This window comes from Boleophthalmus pectinirostris, unplaced genomic scaffold (genome assembly GCF_026225935.1).
Source record: "Boleophthalmus pectinirostris isolate CB_2022bp ecotype Guang Dong unplaced genomic scaffold, ASM2622593v1 HiC_scaffold_18, whole genome shotgun sequence".
Lineage (NCBI taxonomy): Eukaryota > Metazoa > Chordata > Actinopteri > Gobiiformes > Gobiidae > Boleophthalmus > Boleophthalmus pectinirostris.
In genome coordinates this window covers 10,315,638-10,330,391 of record NW_026571133.1, presented here as the reverse complement: position 1 = coordinate 10,330,391, position 14,754 = coordinate 10,315,638, and the positions used below count along the sequence as shown (strand labels likewise).

General features: G+C 43.1%; 1 protein-coding gene across 3 annotated transcripts in view; it reads left to right on the top strand.

The window, feature by feature from the left end:
- cald1a (caldesmon 1a) overlaps positions 1-13,899 on the top strand; it is a 190,943-nt gene extending 177,044 nt beyond the window's left edge. For all 3 annotated transcript variants that reach the window (XR_008632167.1, XM_055153475.1, XM_055153474.1), the window contains 2 exons: positions 4,951-4,987; positions 11,664-13,899. Coding sequence is in view for 2 of the 3 variants with exons in the window: in XM_055153475.1 (XP_055009450.1) it covers positions 4,951-4,987; positions 11,664-11,677 (51 nt within the window). In the remaining variant the exon portion in view is untranslated. The remainder of the gene's footprint in view (positions 1-4,950; positions 4,988-11,663) is intronic.
- The last annotated feature ends 855 nt before the right edge of the window (positions 13,900-14,754 follow it).

The window sequence follows — 14,754 nt, the reverse complement described above, 5'->3', positions numbered from 1 at the left end:
AAAAGTAGTGTAATGGCTCCTTTAAGTTTCACTCATGTTACCTAAACAATGTAAAACCAATAGAAATAAAGATATCTGTGCTTTACTATTTAAGTCTTACTGAATACTAAACATTGTCCAACTAGAGCCTGAAAGTGCTTGTTGCAAAGGCCTCCTGTCACTGGCTTTGTTTGGCACATCACTATTGGAGCTTTAATGTTCTTTAAACAGACCTAATGGGAAAAACAATAGTGTTTCACCAAGTCACTCTGGCTACTTTCAGACTGCAGCCTGAAGTGACCCAAATCTGATTTTTTCGCCCCTATGTGACCTGTATCTGATCTTTTAATGACAGTCTGAACGTCACAGATCAGATTTTTTCAAATGCGACCCAGGTCACTTGGATATGTGCTCCTAAAACTGATACATATCTGATCTTTGTACATGCGACTTCAGTCTGAACGGCCAGGTCGCATTCATCCCACCTACACGTCAAAAATGTACACCAACGTTCTTCTCGTCATACAAATTTGCTTACAAACTCCGTGTCAGTGAAGCAGTGAAGCACATCACAATCCCATCACTCTGCGACTTCGAACCCCATGTTCCTTTCTACGGACGTTGCTGCCGATTGCCCCACAAACCGCCATGGCCAAAACCTTGTCCTTCTCCTTCTCAATCTCCCCCTTAATACAAATAAGCTGTACATGTTCCTGGCTCCGATACGACAGCAACTTTAAAATCTCCAGATGCGCATGCAGGACACTTTTGGGGTGTTTAAAGTTCACATTGGAGATCACATCCAGGTCGCATTTAACTGGAAATGTGAACGAACTCGCAAAAAATTGGATTTCACAAAAAATCTGAATTGAGCGTAAAGCCCTGCAGTCTGAACGTACCTTCTGTCCCACTTAGTTTGAATGTTTAATCACAATTATTATCACCACTATCACTGATCCACCTTTTTCAGTTCTGATACCGATTCTGATACTATGGCTTTAAGCATCTGTTGTTACCTGAGATCAACTGATACCAATGCAGAGACTGAAAACAGCATTTATTTTCTTTAATATGACTGCAATCAGAAACGTGCTAAAAAGGTCCTCTTTGTTTATGTTAAAGAGTTGAGAGTAAACCACAAAAATGCAGAAATATCAATTCATACCTTAAGTATTTTTGTTTGTAAAGAGCTCTTTTCAACCTTTTTGAAATATGTTTATTATAATCAATATATTTGTTATTCTAATTGTGCAACTCCCATATATGAACATTTATACAGCCAGTTATTCAAACCCAGTGTTGATTTTTGTCAAACTTTTATTCTTCACTAAATAATTCCATATATCCTGCTTCATATATTTGACGTCTTCTGTATGTATCTAGAACAGGGGTGTCCAAACTATTTTCATCAAGTGCCACATATGTAAACACAGATGAAGCAGAGGGCTGATCGAGGGCCATAGACTGGTGCTGAATACAGTGAATAATTGAAATATGTGCATGTTTAACACATTAAAATGACAATTAAATATTAGCTTTATCAAAGCAGATTTTCAAACTTAATTTTTTATTGATGCAGTGTAATTTGGGCCAATTCACCTGGAAGCCTAAGGGCCAGGAAAAATTTGTCTGAGGGCCGCATTTGGTCCACGGGCCATAGTTTGGACATGCTTGATATAAAATATAAACATCCATCCATCCATTTTCTTCCGCTTATCCAAGGTCGGGTCGCGGGGGCAACAGTCTGAGGAGGGCCTCCCAGACTTCCCTCTCCACACACACGTCCTCCAGCTCTTCCAGGGGGATCCCGAGACGTTCCCAGGCCAGCCGAGAGACATAGTCCCTCCAGCGTGTCCTGGGTCTTCCTCGTGGCCTCCTCCCGGTGGGACATGCCCAGAACACCTCCTGAGGGAGGCGTCCAGGAGGCATCCGAAACAGATGCCCGAGCCACCTCAACTGGCTCCTCTCAACGTGGAGGAGCAGCGGCTCTACTCCGAGCTCCTCCCGTGTGACTGAGCTCCTCACCCTATCTCTAAGGGAGCGCCCAGCCACCCTGTGGAGGAAACTCATTCCGGCCGCTTGTATCCGCAATCTCATCCTTTCGGTCATTACCCAGAGCTCATGACCATAGGTGAGAGTAGGAACGTAGATTGACCGGTAAATCGAGAGCTTCGCCTTTCGACTCAGCTCTCTCTTCACCACAACGGTCCGATACAGCGACCGCATCACTGCCGACGCTGCACCGATCCGCCTGTCAATCTCACGCTCCATCCTCCCCTCACTCGTGAACAAGACCCCGAGATACTTGAACTCCTCCACTTGAGGCAAGGACTCTCCACCCACCCGGAGAGGGCAAGCCACCTTTTTCCGGTTGAGAACCATGGCCTCGGATTTGGAGGAGCTGATCTTCATCCCAGCCTCTTCACACTCGGCTGCAAACCGCCCCAGTGCACATTGCAGGTCCTGGTTCGATGAAGCCATCAGGACAACATCATCTGCGAACAGCAGAGATGAGATCCTGTGGTCCCCAAACCGGACCCCCTCCGACCCCTGACTGCGCCTAGAAATTCTGTCCATAAACACAATGAACAGAACCGGTGACAAAGGGCAGCCCTGGCGGAGTCCAACATGCACCGGGAACAGGTCTGACTTACTGCCGGCAATGCGAACACAGCTCCTGCTCCGGTCATACAGGGACCGGACAGCCCTTAGCAAAGGGCCCCGGACCCCATACTCCCAGAGCACCCCCCACAGGACACCACGAGGGACACGGTCGAATGCCTTCTCCAAGTCCACTGGTTGGGCAAACTCCCATGAACCCTCGAGCACCCTATGGAGAGTGTAGAGCTGGTCCAGTGTTCCACGGCCAGGACGAAAACCACACTGCTCCTCCTGAATCCGAGGTTCGACTATCGGCCGGATTCTCCTCTCCAGTACCCTGGCATAGACCTTACCGGGAAGGCTGAGAAGTGTGATCCCCCTATAGTTGGAACACACCCTCCGGTCCCCCTTCTTATACAGAGGGACCACCACCCCGGTTTGCCAGTCCAGAGGCACTGTCCCCAACCGCCACGCGATGTTGCAGAGGCGTGTCAGCCAAGACAGCCCCACAACATCCAGAGACTTAAGATACTCAGGACGGATCTCATCCACCCCCGGAGCCTTGCCACCAAGGAGTTTGCCAACCACCTCGGTGACTTCAGCCAGGGTGATGGATGAGTCCACCTCTGAGTCTCCAGCCTCTGCTTCCTCCTCGGAAGACGTGACGGTGGGATTGAGGAGATCCTCAAAGTATTCCTTCCACCGCCCGACAACATCCCCAGTCGAGGTCAGCAGCTCTCCCCCCGCACTGTAAACAGTGTTGGTGAAGAACTGCTTTCCCCTCCTGAGGCGCCGGACGGTTTGCCAGAATTACTTTGAGGCCGTCCGATAGTCCTCCTCCATGGCCTCCCCGAACTCCTCCCAGCTTCGAGTTTTTGCCTCTGCGACCGCACGGGCTGCAGCACGCTTGGCCCGCTCAGGAGTCCCATGAGCTAGCAAGGCCCGATAGGACTCCTTCTTCAGCCTGACGGCATCCCTTACTTCCGGTGTCCACCACCGGGTTCGGGGATTGCCGCCGCGACAGGCACCACAGACCTTACGCCCACATCTACGAGCGGCCGCATTGGCAATGGAGGCTGAGAACATAGCCCACTCGGACTCCATGTCTCCAGCCTCCCCCGGAATCTGGGAGAAGTCCTCCCGGAGGTGTGAGTTGAAGATCCCCCTGACAGAGGGCTCTGCCAGACGTTCCCAACAGACCCTCACAATACGCTTGGGCCTGCCAGGTCCCTCCGGCTTCCTCCTCCGCCAGCGGATCCAACTCACAACCAGGTGGTGATCGGTTGACAGCTCAGCCCCTCTCTTCACCCGAGTGTCCAAGACACGCGGCTGGAGGTCAGATGACACGACGACAAAGTCGATCATCGACCTCCGACCTAGGGTGTCCTGGTGCCACGTGCACTTATGGACACCCTTGTGCTCGAACATGGTGTTTGTTATGGACAAACTGTGACTAGCACAGAAGTCCAATAACAAAACACCGCTCGGGTTCAGATCGGGGAGGCTGTTCCTCCCGATCACCCCTCTCCAGGTGTCACTGGCGTTGCCCACGTGGGCGTTGAAGTCCCCCAGTAGAACAACGGAGTCCCCAGTCGGTGCACTGTCCAGTACCCCTCCCAGGGACTCCAAGAAGGCCGGGTACTCAGCACTGCTGTTCGGCCCGTAGGCCGACACCACAGTGAGAGACCTGTCCCCGACCCGAAGGCGCAGGGACACGACCCTCTCGTTCACCGGGGTAAACTCCAACACGTGGCGGCTGAGCTGTGGGGCTATAAGCAAGCCCACACCAGCTCGCCGCCGCTCCCCGTGGGCAACGCCAGAGAAATGGAGGGTCCAACCCCCTTCAAGGAGTTGGGTACCAGAGCCCAAGCTGTGCGTAGAAGTGAGCCCGACTATATCTAGCCGCTATCTCTCAACCTCCCGCACAAGCTCGGGCTCCTTCCCCCCCAGCGAGGTGACATTCCATGTCGCCACAGCCAGATGCTGTGTGTGCGGACCAGGCCGTCGGGACACCCGTTCCCGACCGCCGCCCAGTCCTCTATGCACCCGACCCCTATGAACCCCTCTGCGGGTGGTGAGCCCACAGGAGGGTGGACCCACGTCGTCCTTTCGGGCTGAGCCCGGCCGGGCCCCGTGGGCAAAGGCCCGGCCACCAGGCGCTCGCATTCGAGCCCCAACCCCAGGAAAAATATAAACAGTGGTAAGAAAAAAGAACGAATGAGAGTGTGAGTCCAAACTTTTAACTGGTACAATCAATATATTTGCTCTTCTAATTTTTCCATTCTCAACTATGGACATTTATACAGCCAATTACTCACACAGCCATTTCATTTTGGTTGAACATTATTAATATTGTTTTTGTTTTCGTAGGAGGCGGGCAGAGGGGAGAGCAAGTCAGTCGCCAATGGTAAGTCATGGCAGCTCAGACTACATCAGATTGGGCTTGTATATTCAGTTCTGTGCTGGAGAGACATCTGGTGTACGGGCACAGCATAATGCAATTTATCAACAAGATTCAAGGCTGTTGGCTGGTCTTGGCTTTGGCTCTGTAGTGTTCTGTCATTTTTATGCATTTGCACCAGAGACAGCTATGGGCAGGTTTTCCCTCTATTGGATTTCACAGCATATTATATCAAGGAGTTTTGAAGTAGATTCCCGCAGATTTGGCACAGGTTAAACCCGAGAGAGATTGCAGGGGAGAGGTTAAGGCCCGTGTTTGGTCGTAGCTCAAAAGTTAATAAACATTTTTACACAGATGAATCTTCACGGGCTTTGTAATTGTAATGTAGTGTGATTGTAAACAGGCCTATGTGTTGTTCAGTCAAAAAACATTTTAAAAGGTGAACTGTGTAACTTTTCTGGTGAAGGGTAAGAATCCGTGTATCATTCGTTCATTCGTTTTTCAAAATAAAACCAAAAATTTGAAAACGATAAAACAACAATTTTTACAACAACAACAACAACAATTATTTGTCTCTAAAACCAAAATGAAAAAAACTGGACCAGAACTGAGACCAGGATTGAGACTCAGACTGAGACCAGGACCGGACTGGGACCAGATGAGGATTGAGACCAGGATTGAGACCAAGGCCGGGACTGAGACCGGGACTAAGATCAGGACCAGACCGAGCCTAAATCAAGACTGAGACCAAGACCAGACCAGAATTGAGACCGGGACTAAGATCAGGACTGAGACCACGACTGAGACCAGGAGTGAGACCAGGAGTGAGACCAGGACTGAGACCAGGACTGAGACCGGTTTAGTCCTGCTTTCATCCTGGCTTAGACCTGGTTAAATCCTGGTTCGGTTCTGGTTTAGACCTGGTTTAGACATGGTTTAGACCTGGTTTAGAACTGGTTTAGCCCTGGTTCAGTCCTGGTTCAGTCCTGGTTTAGTCCTGATTTAGACGTGGTTCAGTTCTGGTTTAGACCTTGTTTAGTCTTGGTTTAGTTTTGGTCTGGTATTGGTAAAATTGGACTAGACTGGTACAATTCAAATAAAGCGAGATAATCCCAGTTAATCATTTTTCAGTTGACAATCATTAAAAGACATGAGTTGTAACAAACAAATGGCAAAATTAAGCAAAAATTTGCCTTAAAAGTTACTTATTCAATTCTCTACAGCTCAAATGTTATTGTATTACCCCAAAAATAACAAAAATCTTCCCCTTTTTGCAAAAAATATATACCTACAATAAACACTGAGCCCCAGAAAATATTGTTCCAGCTTTCATATATTGAACAATAAGCTTATATAGTAATTATCGGGTATAAAAGCTCCATGTTGTTTTTTTACAGTGCTGTATATTCAGTTTTAACTCGTCCCAGTGGCTTGGCTGAAGTTTCAACCAAGAATTCAGTCTTTGAACACGCCAAATACAAATGATTCCCTTTAAAACATGCCCGACTTGCTTGAAATATATCTTGTTTTAACTTGTTAATCGCCCTCAATCATCCTCATTTTTAATCATTCCGAAACCCCTGAACAGATGACCCAAAATGACTGACATTCTCTAGAATAACAAAATTCACTAACACAACTTCCCCTTTACAACACTACAGAGCCAAGAAACAGCTTTCCCAGTGTTAATAATCCTTTTGACTTTTCACTGCACCCTGCTATTTACTTCTAGTTTTATACTGAGATATTTCAGAGTCTGGGGGCACTTTAGAGTTCAGAGGTTGGCAGTAGAAAATAACTCCAGGCAGTTACTTTTGGTCTAATTGGATTCTGCACTAGACCCGAGTTTTCTCAGGCGTAGAGGAGAGCTGCGTTCATTAGTGAAGGTAAAAATGGAAATGACGAGCAGTGGAGAAATGTATTAGGACCATATGGTCAGCTCCTCATTAGAAAGTACAATTGTTAATATGTTAGCAGCAATTATGGGTGATAGAATATGAGATTTTCAGATAATATTAGTGTAATGGTGTTGGAATAGACATATTATGGACAGTTAACTTTAATGAGCTTACATTGAGTTGTATTTTGATTGATTTGTGCATGTTTGAGTAATCCAGTATTGTTCTGCATAACAGTCTCCACAGATCTGTTTAAAGTTACACAGTGGAAAACTACAGACAAGCAATTACACCTCCAGCAGTAGCGGCCGCCTCCACTAAGTTGCACGGTGCATCTTTAGATTTACCGTAATTTCCGGACTATTGAGCACACCTGAATATAAGCAGCATCAACTAAATTGTAACTAAATCTTAAAATCGTACATATATAGGCCGCACCTGAATATAAGCCGCAGGTGTCCACATCTTCAAGAGCGTTTTCAAGTTCGGGCTGTCTGCTATAATCGCCTCTGAAAGCTTTTGTCGTCTTTTTGCATTGTGTCAGTTCGTCATACTCCCGTCTCCAAAGTCTCGCCATCGACTCACTGATGTCGAGCTCACGTGCAGCAGCTCTTTTTCCTTCTTCAACAGCCACATCAATTGGCTTTAACTTAAAAGCTGCATCAACTGCATTTCTTTGTGTGTTTTTCATGAGGAGGGTGTGTGCATGAAGCGCAAAATAACTGTTCAAAACACAATCAAATGAGCATCTTCCTCAGCACATCTCCTCTCCCCGTATTCTACTGCGCATGTCTACTGCAGAAAGAGCCTCTGTCTTGTCTGTATCATGTCAGCGTCTTGTAGGATTTCAGCAGATTTCAGACTCTCTCGGGGACGGGGCTAGTTCTATCAATCAGGTTTGAGTGGATGTCCGGCTACTGAAATTTGGGAAGTTTCTTCTCATCATTTGTGCCTCCAAGACATATCCCCCTCACTAATGTTCATTTAGCATCATAACTTATTTTATCACACGACTATAAACTGTTTTAGTGCAGCAATAACATCTCTAGCAAACGCTGCACCTTCATATGAACCCATGTTTTATGTGTTCGACGCACAGACAGCTGCGTTTTCTGCACTCAGGCTGCGCTCGCATCCACTGTGTTGCCAAACCATAGACCGTATATATGAATGGACAATGTGCCAAACAAAGAATTCGTCCATATATTAGCCACATAGTTGTATAAGACGCAGGGTTCAAAGTGTGAGAAAAAAGTATATTATTGTTCGGAAATTACGGTACCTATTTTCTGCTAATATTTGAACAGTGCCATATACATTACCTATACCAGTATTGATCAAGACAAGAGTTATGAAAAGTTAATTCATACATTAAAATTTGTTTTCAAAACCAAAAATATTGTTTCAGTACAATGCAATACACTACAAAATTCAATCAAATCAGTTGTAGAAAACATGCTGTGCTTGAGATTGCTATGTAGTTATCTGTGGAGCATCGGTCGCTGATTTTCATTTGTACCAAAATTACTACACAAAGATGCTGAATCCTACACGTGTCATCGATTTAAGAAAGTAAGATTGGAGAACGAAGTAAGCACAGAGCAGTGAGCGTACGCCAGTAGTGCTGAAAACAGGGGGTTGATCAGCAATATGGTGTTTTGAAAAAAAGCGATTAAAGATTACTCAAACATGCACGAATCACTCCAAATACAACTTTGAGAAGATAAATGAGAAGGCAAACAACTATAACATGGATAAACGCTCAGATCAGCTTCAACTTTGAACCCTTTGTAGTATTAGTTTTTGATTTTCAGTCCAAGTATTCTTCACTATTTTTAGAGTGAATTAGGAGAGCCCAACTAGTCAGAAGAACTTGTTTTAAATTCTCTCAAGTACAACCACTGTTTAGCATCATTTGGGGTTAGTAGTCCTTAACTTCGCACCCTTCGCAATACACTTTCCGAGTACCTTGCCCTAGTTTTGGTAAAGTATCCTCAAACTGCTTTTAGAGGGAAGAAGTGGGGTCTATCTGGTGCCAAATCTACTTTGAAGAACTTGTTTAAAATTCTCTCAAGTACAGCCACTCCAGCCAATGTAGCCTTACTGTTTATCAACCGGGGCTCCTCTCTCCAGGAACCACTCAGAACCTGCTTCATACTTTTAAATGAGGTTTGAGTGGTGCCGTCTTCCTCCCTTGGTCCCAACGGAGCGTGAATATGGGTGAAGTGAGCCTTGAAGAGTGGCGCGTATGTCTGCATCATATACATCAGCCTGCCCATAGCAATTTGGCGCCAATAAACCCAGTGTGTAGCCGTTTTAACAGCTCTGAGATATTAGAGCTTTTCCACTTGTGTGCACATGGCCAGCCGCCTGTCACTCGCGGTGTCTGGGGCCGTCCCAACAGCCAGACTGCGTTGTCACGGTAATAGCTGGTGTGTTGTTGTAGATTAGTGCGACATCGGGGTGTGACTCACAATATGGCAAAGCTTTGAGGTGTCTAGGAGCTGCAGAAATGGGCTCAAATTTGGGAGAAAGCTGACATAGAAATAGTGTTGTCACGATACGAAACTTCAAACTTTTGATACTTAGAAATAGACACAATGCTCAGTAATGATTCTGATACCACAATGATAATAAAAACACTCTTTCTTCTTGACATTAAGCTGATTTTCAACATTAAATCAAACTACTTTCCTTTGTTATTACCATATGGTGTTCCCTCAGTGATCCAGGTAGGTTCCAGAGTTGTCCATGGGTGTATAGTCTAAAGCACTGTTTCCCAAAGACTGGGTCGCGACTCAGAGGTGGGTTGCAAGAGATTTTTTGGGGAATTTCCTTGTCATGATCTAGCCTGACCTCGCAGCATTAGGATTCATTCGCTCAACGGTAGGCGGGTACTTATTTCATTTAACCAATCGCTGTTATTTGGTCATGACGTATGTAATGCGCCGCTAACTGGGTTAACTGCTATATTAAGCTTTTCTCAAATCCTGTAGGAAGAAGGGCAATAACGTCTTTCCTTTTGATAAATTTCACCAAACATTTTCTTTGTTCCGGCTTTAAATCCTCGATCTCGGGAATCGTTGCCAACACAGAATTTATGCCTCTTCGCTGATTGGCTGGTGCCCGGACTCGCACTTCTGGGGTTTTTGCGAACTGTCTAGTGTAGTCCGATTCCTGACCTAGTCGCTGGAGAGAAATTAAATTGAGTGGAGGCACTAGGTGGCGCCAGCCTGGCTTGTCACAATCTGCATGTATGTCTGTAATATACAGTTCTGACACATGAGAGAGCGAGTGAGTCAGTGAATATATTATTAACATTCTGGAGAAGCATTTTGTCAGAATATCCTGTCCTCAGCAGGGACAGAATTTATATGCTTATTCCTTTCTCTACTACATATATGTGTGAATTGGGATTTTCTGTGCTCACAAAAATGGAGACTTAAGCACTGAAACAGACTGAATGCCTGAATCCTGCAACCTGGACTGATACGCGCTACAAAAATGCAGACAGGCCCAACTATCTCATAAGAAATGTTGAAATGTTAGGACATTTTTGTATGATTTCTAATCTTTTTAATTTTAATTTTCTTTTAAATTATTTTATTGAGTATTTTTTTCCAATGTTGCTGGTTCAATTGAATGTTGAAAAGAGAAAGAAATAGGCTGCATTTGAAGTCCAAATAGGCGACTTATGGATCCTTTTATTACTGGTTCAGTTACTGTTTTACATTGTTTAAAACTTGAGTAATACTAATTGTTCAGAGAGACACGATCACTCAGTCAACAATAAAATATCCTCATTAATGTTCAATAATGGTCAAATCCACTTTTATTTTGTGATTTATGAATAATGTCTATTGACTTGGGTGGCGAAGGTTTGTGACTTTTAAAATATGGGTCCCCAGAAAAAAGTTTGGGAAACACTGATCTAAAGTTATTCAAGGAAAGGTTCATTTCTGTCCTGTGAATGTGACTTTTTCAGTATCAGTGCCTGCTCTTTTCAGAACTAGTTTTAGTATCAACAACTTTTGACAACCCCACACAGAAATACTCAATTTAAGAAATAAAAGATTTGTCACCTGCACTTTCTGTCTTAAATCCAGTTGTTTCTTGCATTATTTACATGAACAGCATCGACAGCAAGAGTCATTTTGGAGAAGGAAATTCATGTTAAACCAGCCTTAAGCTAAAAGTAGTAGCTCAAATAAACAATATGACCAATGTTGAAAAATGACCAAGAGCATCCATGGAGATGTGTCTGGTAGATGCTGGAATGAGCTCAAATCTGGGACAATACTGCTGCAAAAATACAAACTCTAGTAAATAAAGTGTGCTGATTTATATACAACAATGTTATTATTTTGAAGAATAGAAGTTTTTGGACCTAGAACCTAAAAAGATAATGTTTCTTATCCCCTTAGTGCCCCCTAATCTCCACCATTTTGTTATTTCAATTCACCAAGGGGAGGTTCAGGTTTATTTAGAACTGAAGAATTGTTTTGCAGCTGGAGTTGGCATCAATACATAAGTCACTGAAATAACAAACACAGACAATAAAATATCATAGTCATTATAAAATATGAAAGTGCCCCACTGTGCTGATCAAAATAGGATAAAAGAATAAAAAGAGCCCAAGACCTTCTCATTACAGCAGACACAGCATTAATTCAGACATGCTGTTGCTTCTTCTGTTCTTGGGCAGGTTTTGCAGATTGTAGCGTGACCGGTGCAAGCACGTGTTCGTTATGATGTGTTTATGATATAGATCTCTCTCTCCGCAGGAATGGGACACTAATGTCTGAAGGAGCTCCTGGGGACCACGACAATCCAAGCCTCCTCCTCCTCCTTTGTCTCCAGACCAAATATCGACCCCATCCCAAAGTGGGACCCCCAACACAGAGGGACAGAGCCTGCCCCGGCGCTGTCCAAGCAGCTGCCACCGCATGTGCCTTTGCACCATGAGTCATGTTTTCTAAAAGAAAAATAAATGAATGCTGTGAAATTTGGACTTTTGTAAGAGAAATCCTGCCAGGAACAAAACTAATAAAGTAGTCGTAGTCCTCACTGACAGACTAGTGCATTAAAGGCTTTAATGTCTACATACAAAAAAAAAAAAAAAGAGAGCTCTTCCCTCTGAGACAGTTAAGTTCCATCTCTGATTTATTTATATTTAAGCAGAAGCTTCACACGTTGCTTTTATTCAGTGTTCACCAGTTCAGGTTAGAAATGTAAGCACTTCTAGAGATTAGCTGAATTCACTTTTATAGTCCAGCCATGGTCTGAGTAATATATGTTAGCACATGTGATGTTTTATAAATGTATCCTTATAACATCTTTGTACTCAAAAGTATTTGCTTTTTATATTCAGAAACTATTGACCAAAAGGCAGTTCTTTTGGGAGGGATTGGAGCTACGACGAGCAGAAGGCCAATATGACTTTATTATCTTTGACAACATTTTATTTATGTTTTTATTGAGTGTCTTTTCTATTACAAGCATTTTTGTAGCTTTTGTACTTGTTTGATCATCTTCAAACATTCCTATTGAAACCAGTGCACACGGTGCCTTTGCTGCTTTAAATCTGCAGGTTCTTCAGCTCTGTCCACACCATGTTTATGCATCATTTTATTTCATAATCTGTCATTTCAGTCGCATTATTTCTATCAACAGCATAGACTGGCAGTTATGATCACTGATGGGAAAACGCCCTGTACCAGCCTCACGCTACAAGTTCAAGCTCAAATACACATTATACAGTACAATATAAGTTCAAATGTATTTTAAGTGATGTTATAAGATTGCCTTGAAGATGCTTGTATCCATGGAGGATTACTTTACCCATGTTCCACAGTACGGCATTAAACTGTCTCCTTGGAGACCTGCGGCTGGTGCCACCAGGCCAAGTTACAGGTCAAATGTGGAGTGATGCCATGAGAAAGTTTACACAAGGTATTTAGCAATAAAACAAAAAAATTATAAAAAAATGTTTTAAATAATTTGTAATTAAATAAATGCATGATAGAGTAATTTAATACCATACTGTGGAACATTCCAGGCAGATTAATTAATTATTAAATCGTTTGATTTATATAGCGCTTTCTCAAAGTGCTTTACTGTGCATTTCTCATTTACTTACCGGTGGAATGGAGTGATGGTTCTGGTGGTGGTAAACTTCTACTGTAGCCACAGTTGCCCTGAGGCAGACTGACAGGAGGCTGCCAGTCTGCGCAAACTACCCCCTGACCACCATGAATCACTCACTCATATTAGACAATGTGGGTGAAGTGTCTGCCCTGCTTAGCTGACGAGGGTTTGACACGCCGGTGTGGCCACATCCCACAGAAACAAGCAGATGACCACCAGAAAAGTTACACAGTACACCTTTAAATACATGTATGTGTACTTAGTGAGCCTGTAACATTCCTCTTGCTTCTATACTCACTTGCTCAGTTGGTTCAAGGTGCTTACATAAACATACAGTAAATCATTAAACCACATGAGGATTCACCACTATGTTTTTCATTGGCCTTTATTGCAGTTGCAACAGTTAATAGCTCAGCGTTCAGAGATGTGTTTTTGATATTTGTGTTTCACTTCCAGAACATTCCAATTTACGTTATGCACCTCACATTTTTTTAATCTGTGAATAATTTTCCGGGTATTAAAATTTATTTCTCAACTTTGACAATCACATTCCATTGGCTCCTGAAAGAGCAGGGGGCGGGACCAAAACCTTTATAGTTAATTTAATGTGACTTTGTTTTGTTTTTTTATTACAGAGGTATCATAATGCCTTTTTTTTTCTTCTTTTTTTTTACAGTCTTGGAAGTTTCTCATTTATGTGTATGTTTAACCAGACACTTGCTGTTTGTGTAGAGCTAAGCCAATGCAACTGTCACTTTCTGTATCTTTGTAACCACTCCCAGAGTCTCAGAATGGGCAAAAACAACTGGATGACACCTGAAACTTTGTACCATTGACTCACAAATAGCAATAAAGGCATTGAGGTAATCCACAGTCTTTGGCTTCATGTCATTATTACTTATTAATGTTATTAATTAAAGTTTATTAAAGGAAGTGTACAACTTTAATGGGCCCAGATTATAATGCTGTTTCCTTCATCGGAAATACACTTGTTGTGTTTTGATTCATTCACACACGTTTAACACACAAAACCTGCATATTTAGGCTGTGCTCTTCTCACAAACAGAAAACACTCTGTTCCACCTAGTGATGTCATTTGGTATTGCATGAGGAAGCGCTCCACTGTGTTTTTAAACTCCATAAATTTTCAATAGAAACATTAGGAAGATTTCAGCTCTGGAATTGGTGATCTCGTCTGAACAAAAGGTAAGAAATAGTTGTTAACTTGAAAATTATTCCTTCATAACATCATAAGGGGAAACAGATCATTTTGACAGACAAATATTACTGATCAATCCAAGATAAATTACAGGTCAGGTGTCTACAGATCAGCTATAAAGACATTATTTATTTAAAATGTAGTTGTTATTTTATATTACGCTTGTTCTGGATTCAGTGTTTAAGCAAAACTATTATTAAACATTTACATATCTCAAAAGAAGAGAAAACATGCTGATGTTGTTTAAATTTTCCAATAAATATTTAGTTTGGCCCATGACTTAGTCCCAGTTTTAAATTTTGGCTCTCTGTGAATTTGAGTTTGACAAATGGGGTAGGACTCCATAGGTTTTTTTAAACTTCCTCCTACTCCTTTTGAGCACCAGGTCCCAAATATGTCATGTATATATTACTATTTTTGTTATTGTTTTTGAATTTTGTTGTACCTGGCTCAAACAAAGAAATAAATTAAATGAAATGAGTTTGACACCCTTCTCTAAAAGAATGCAG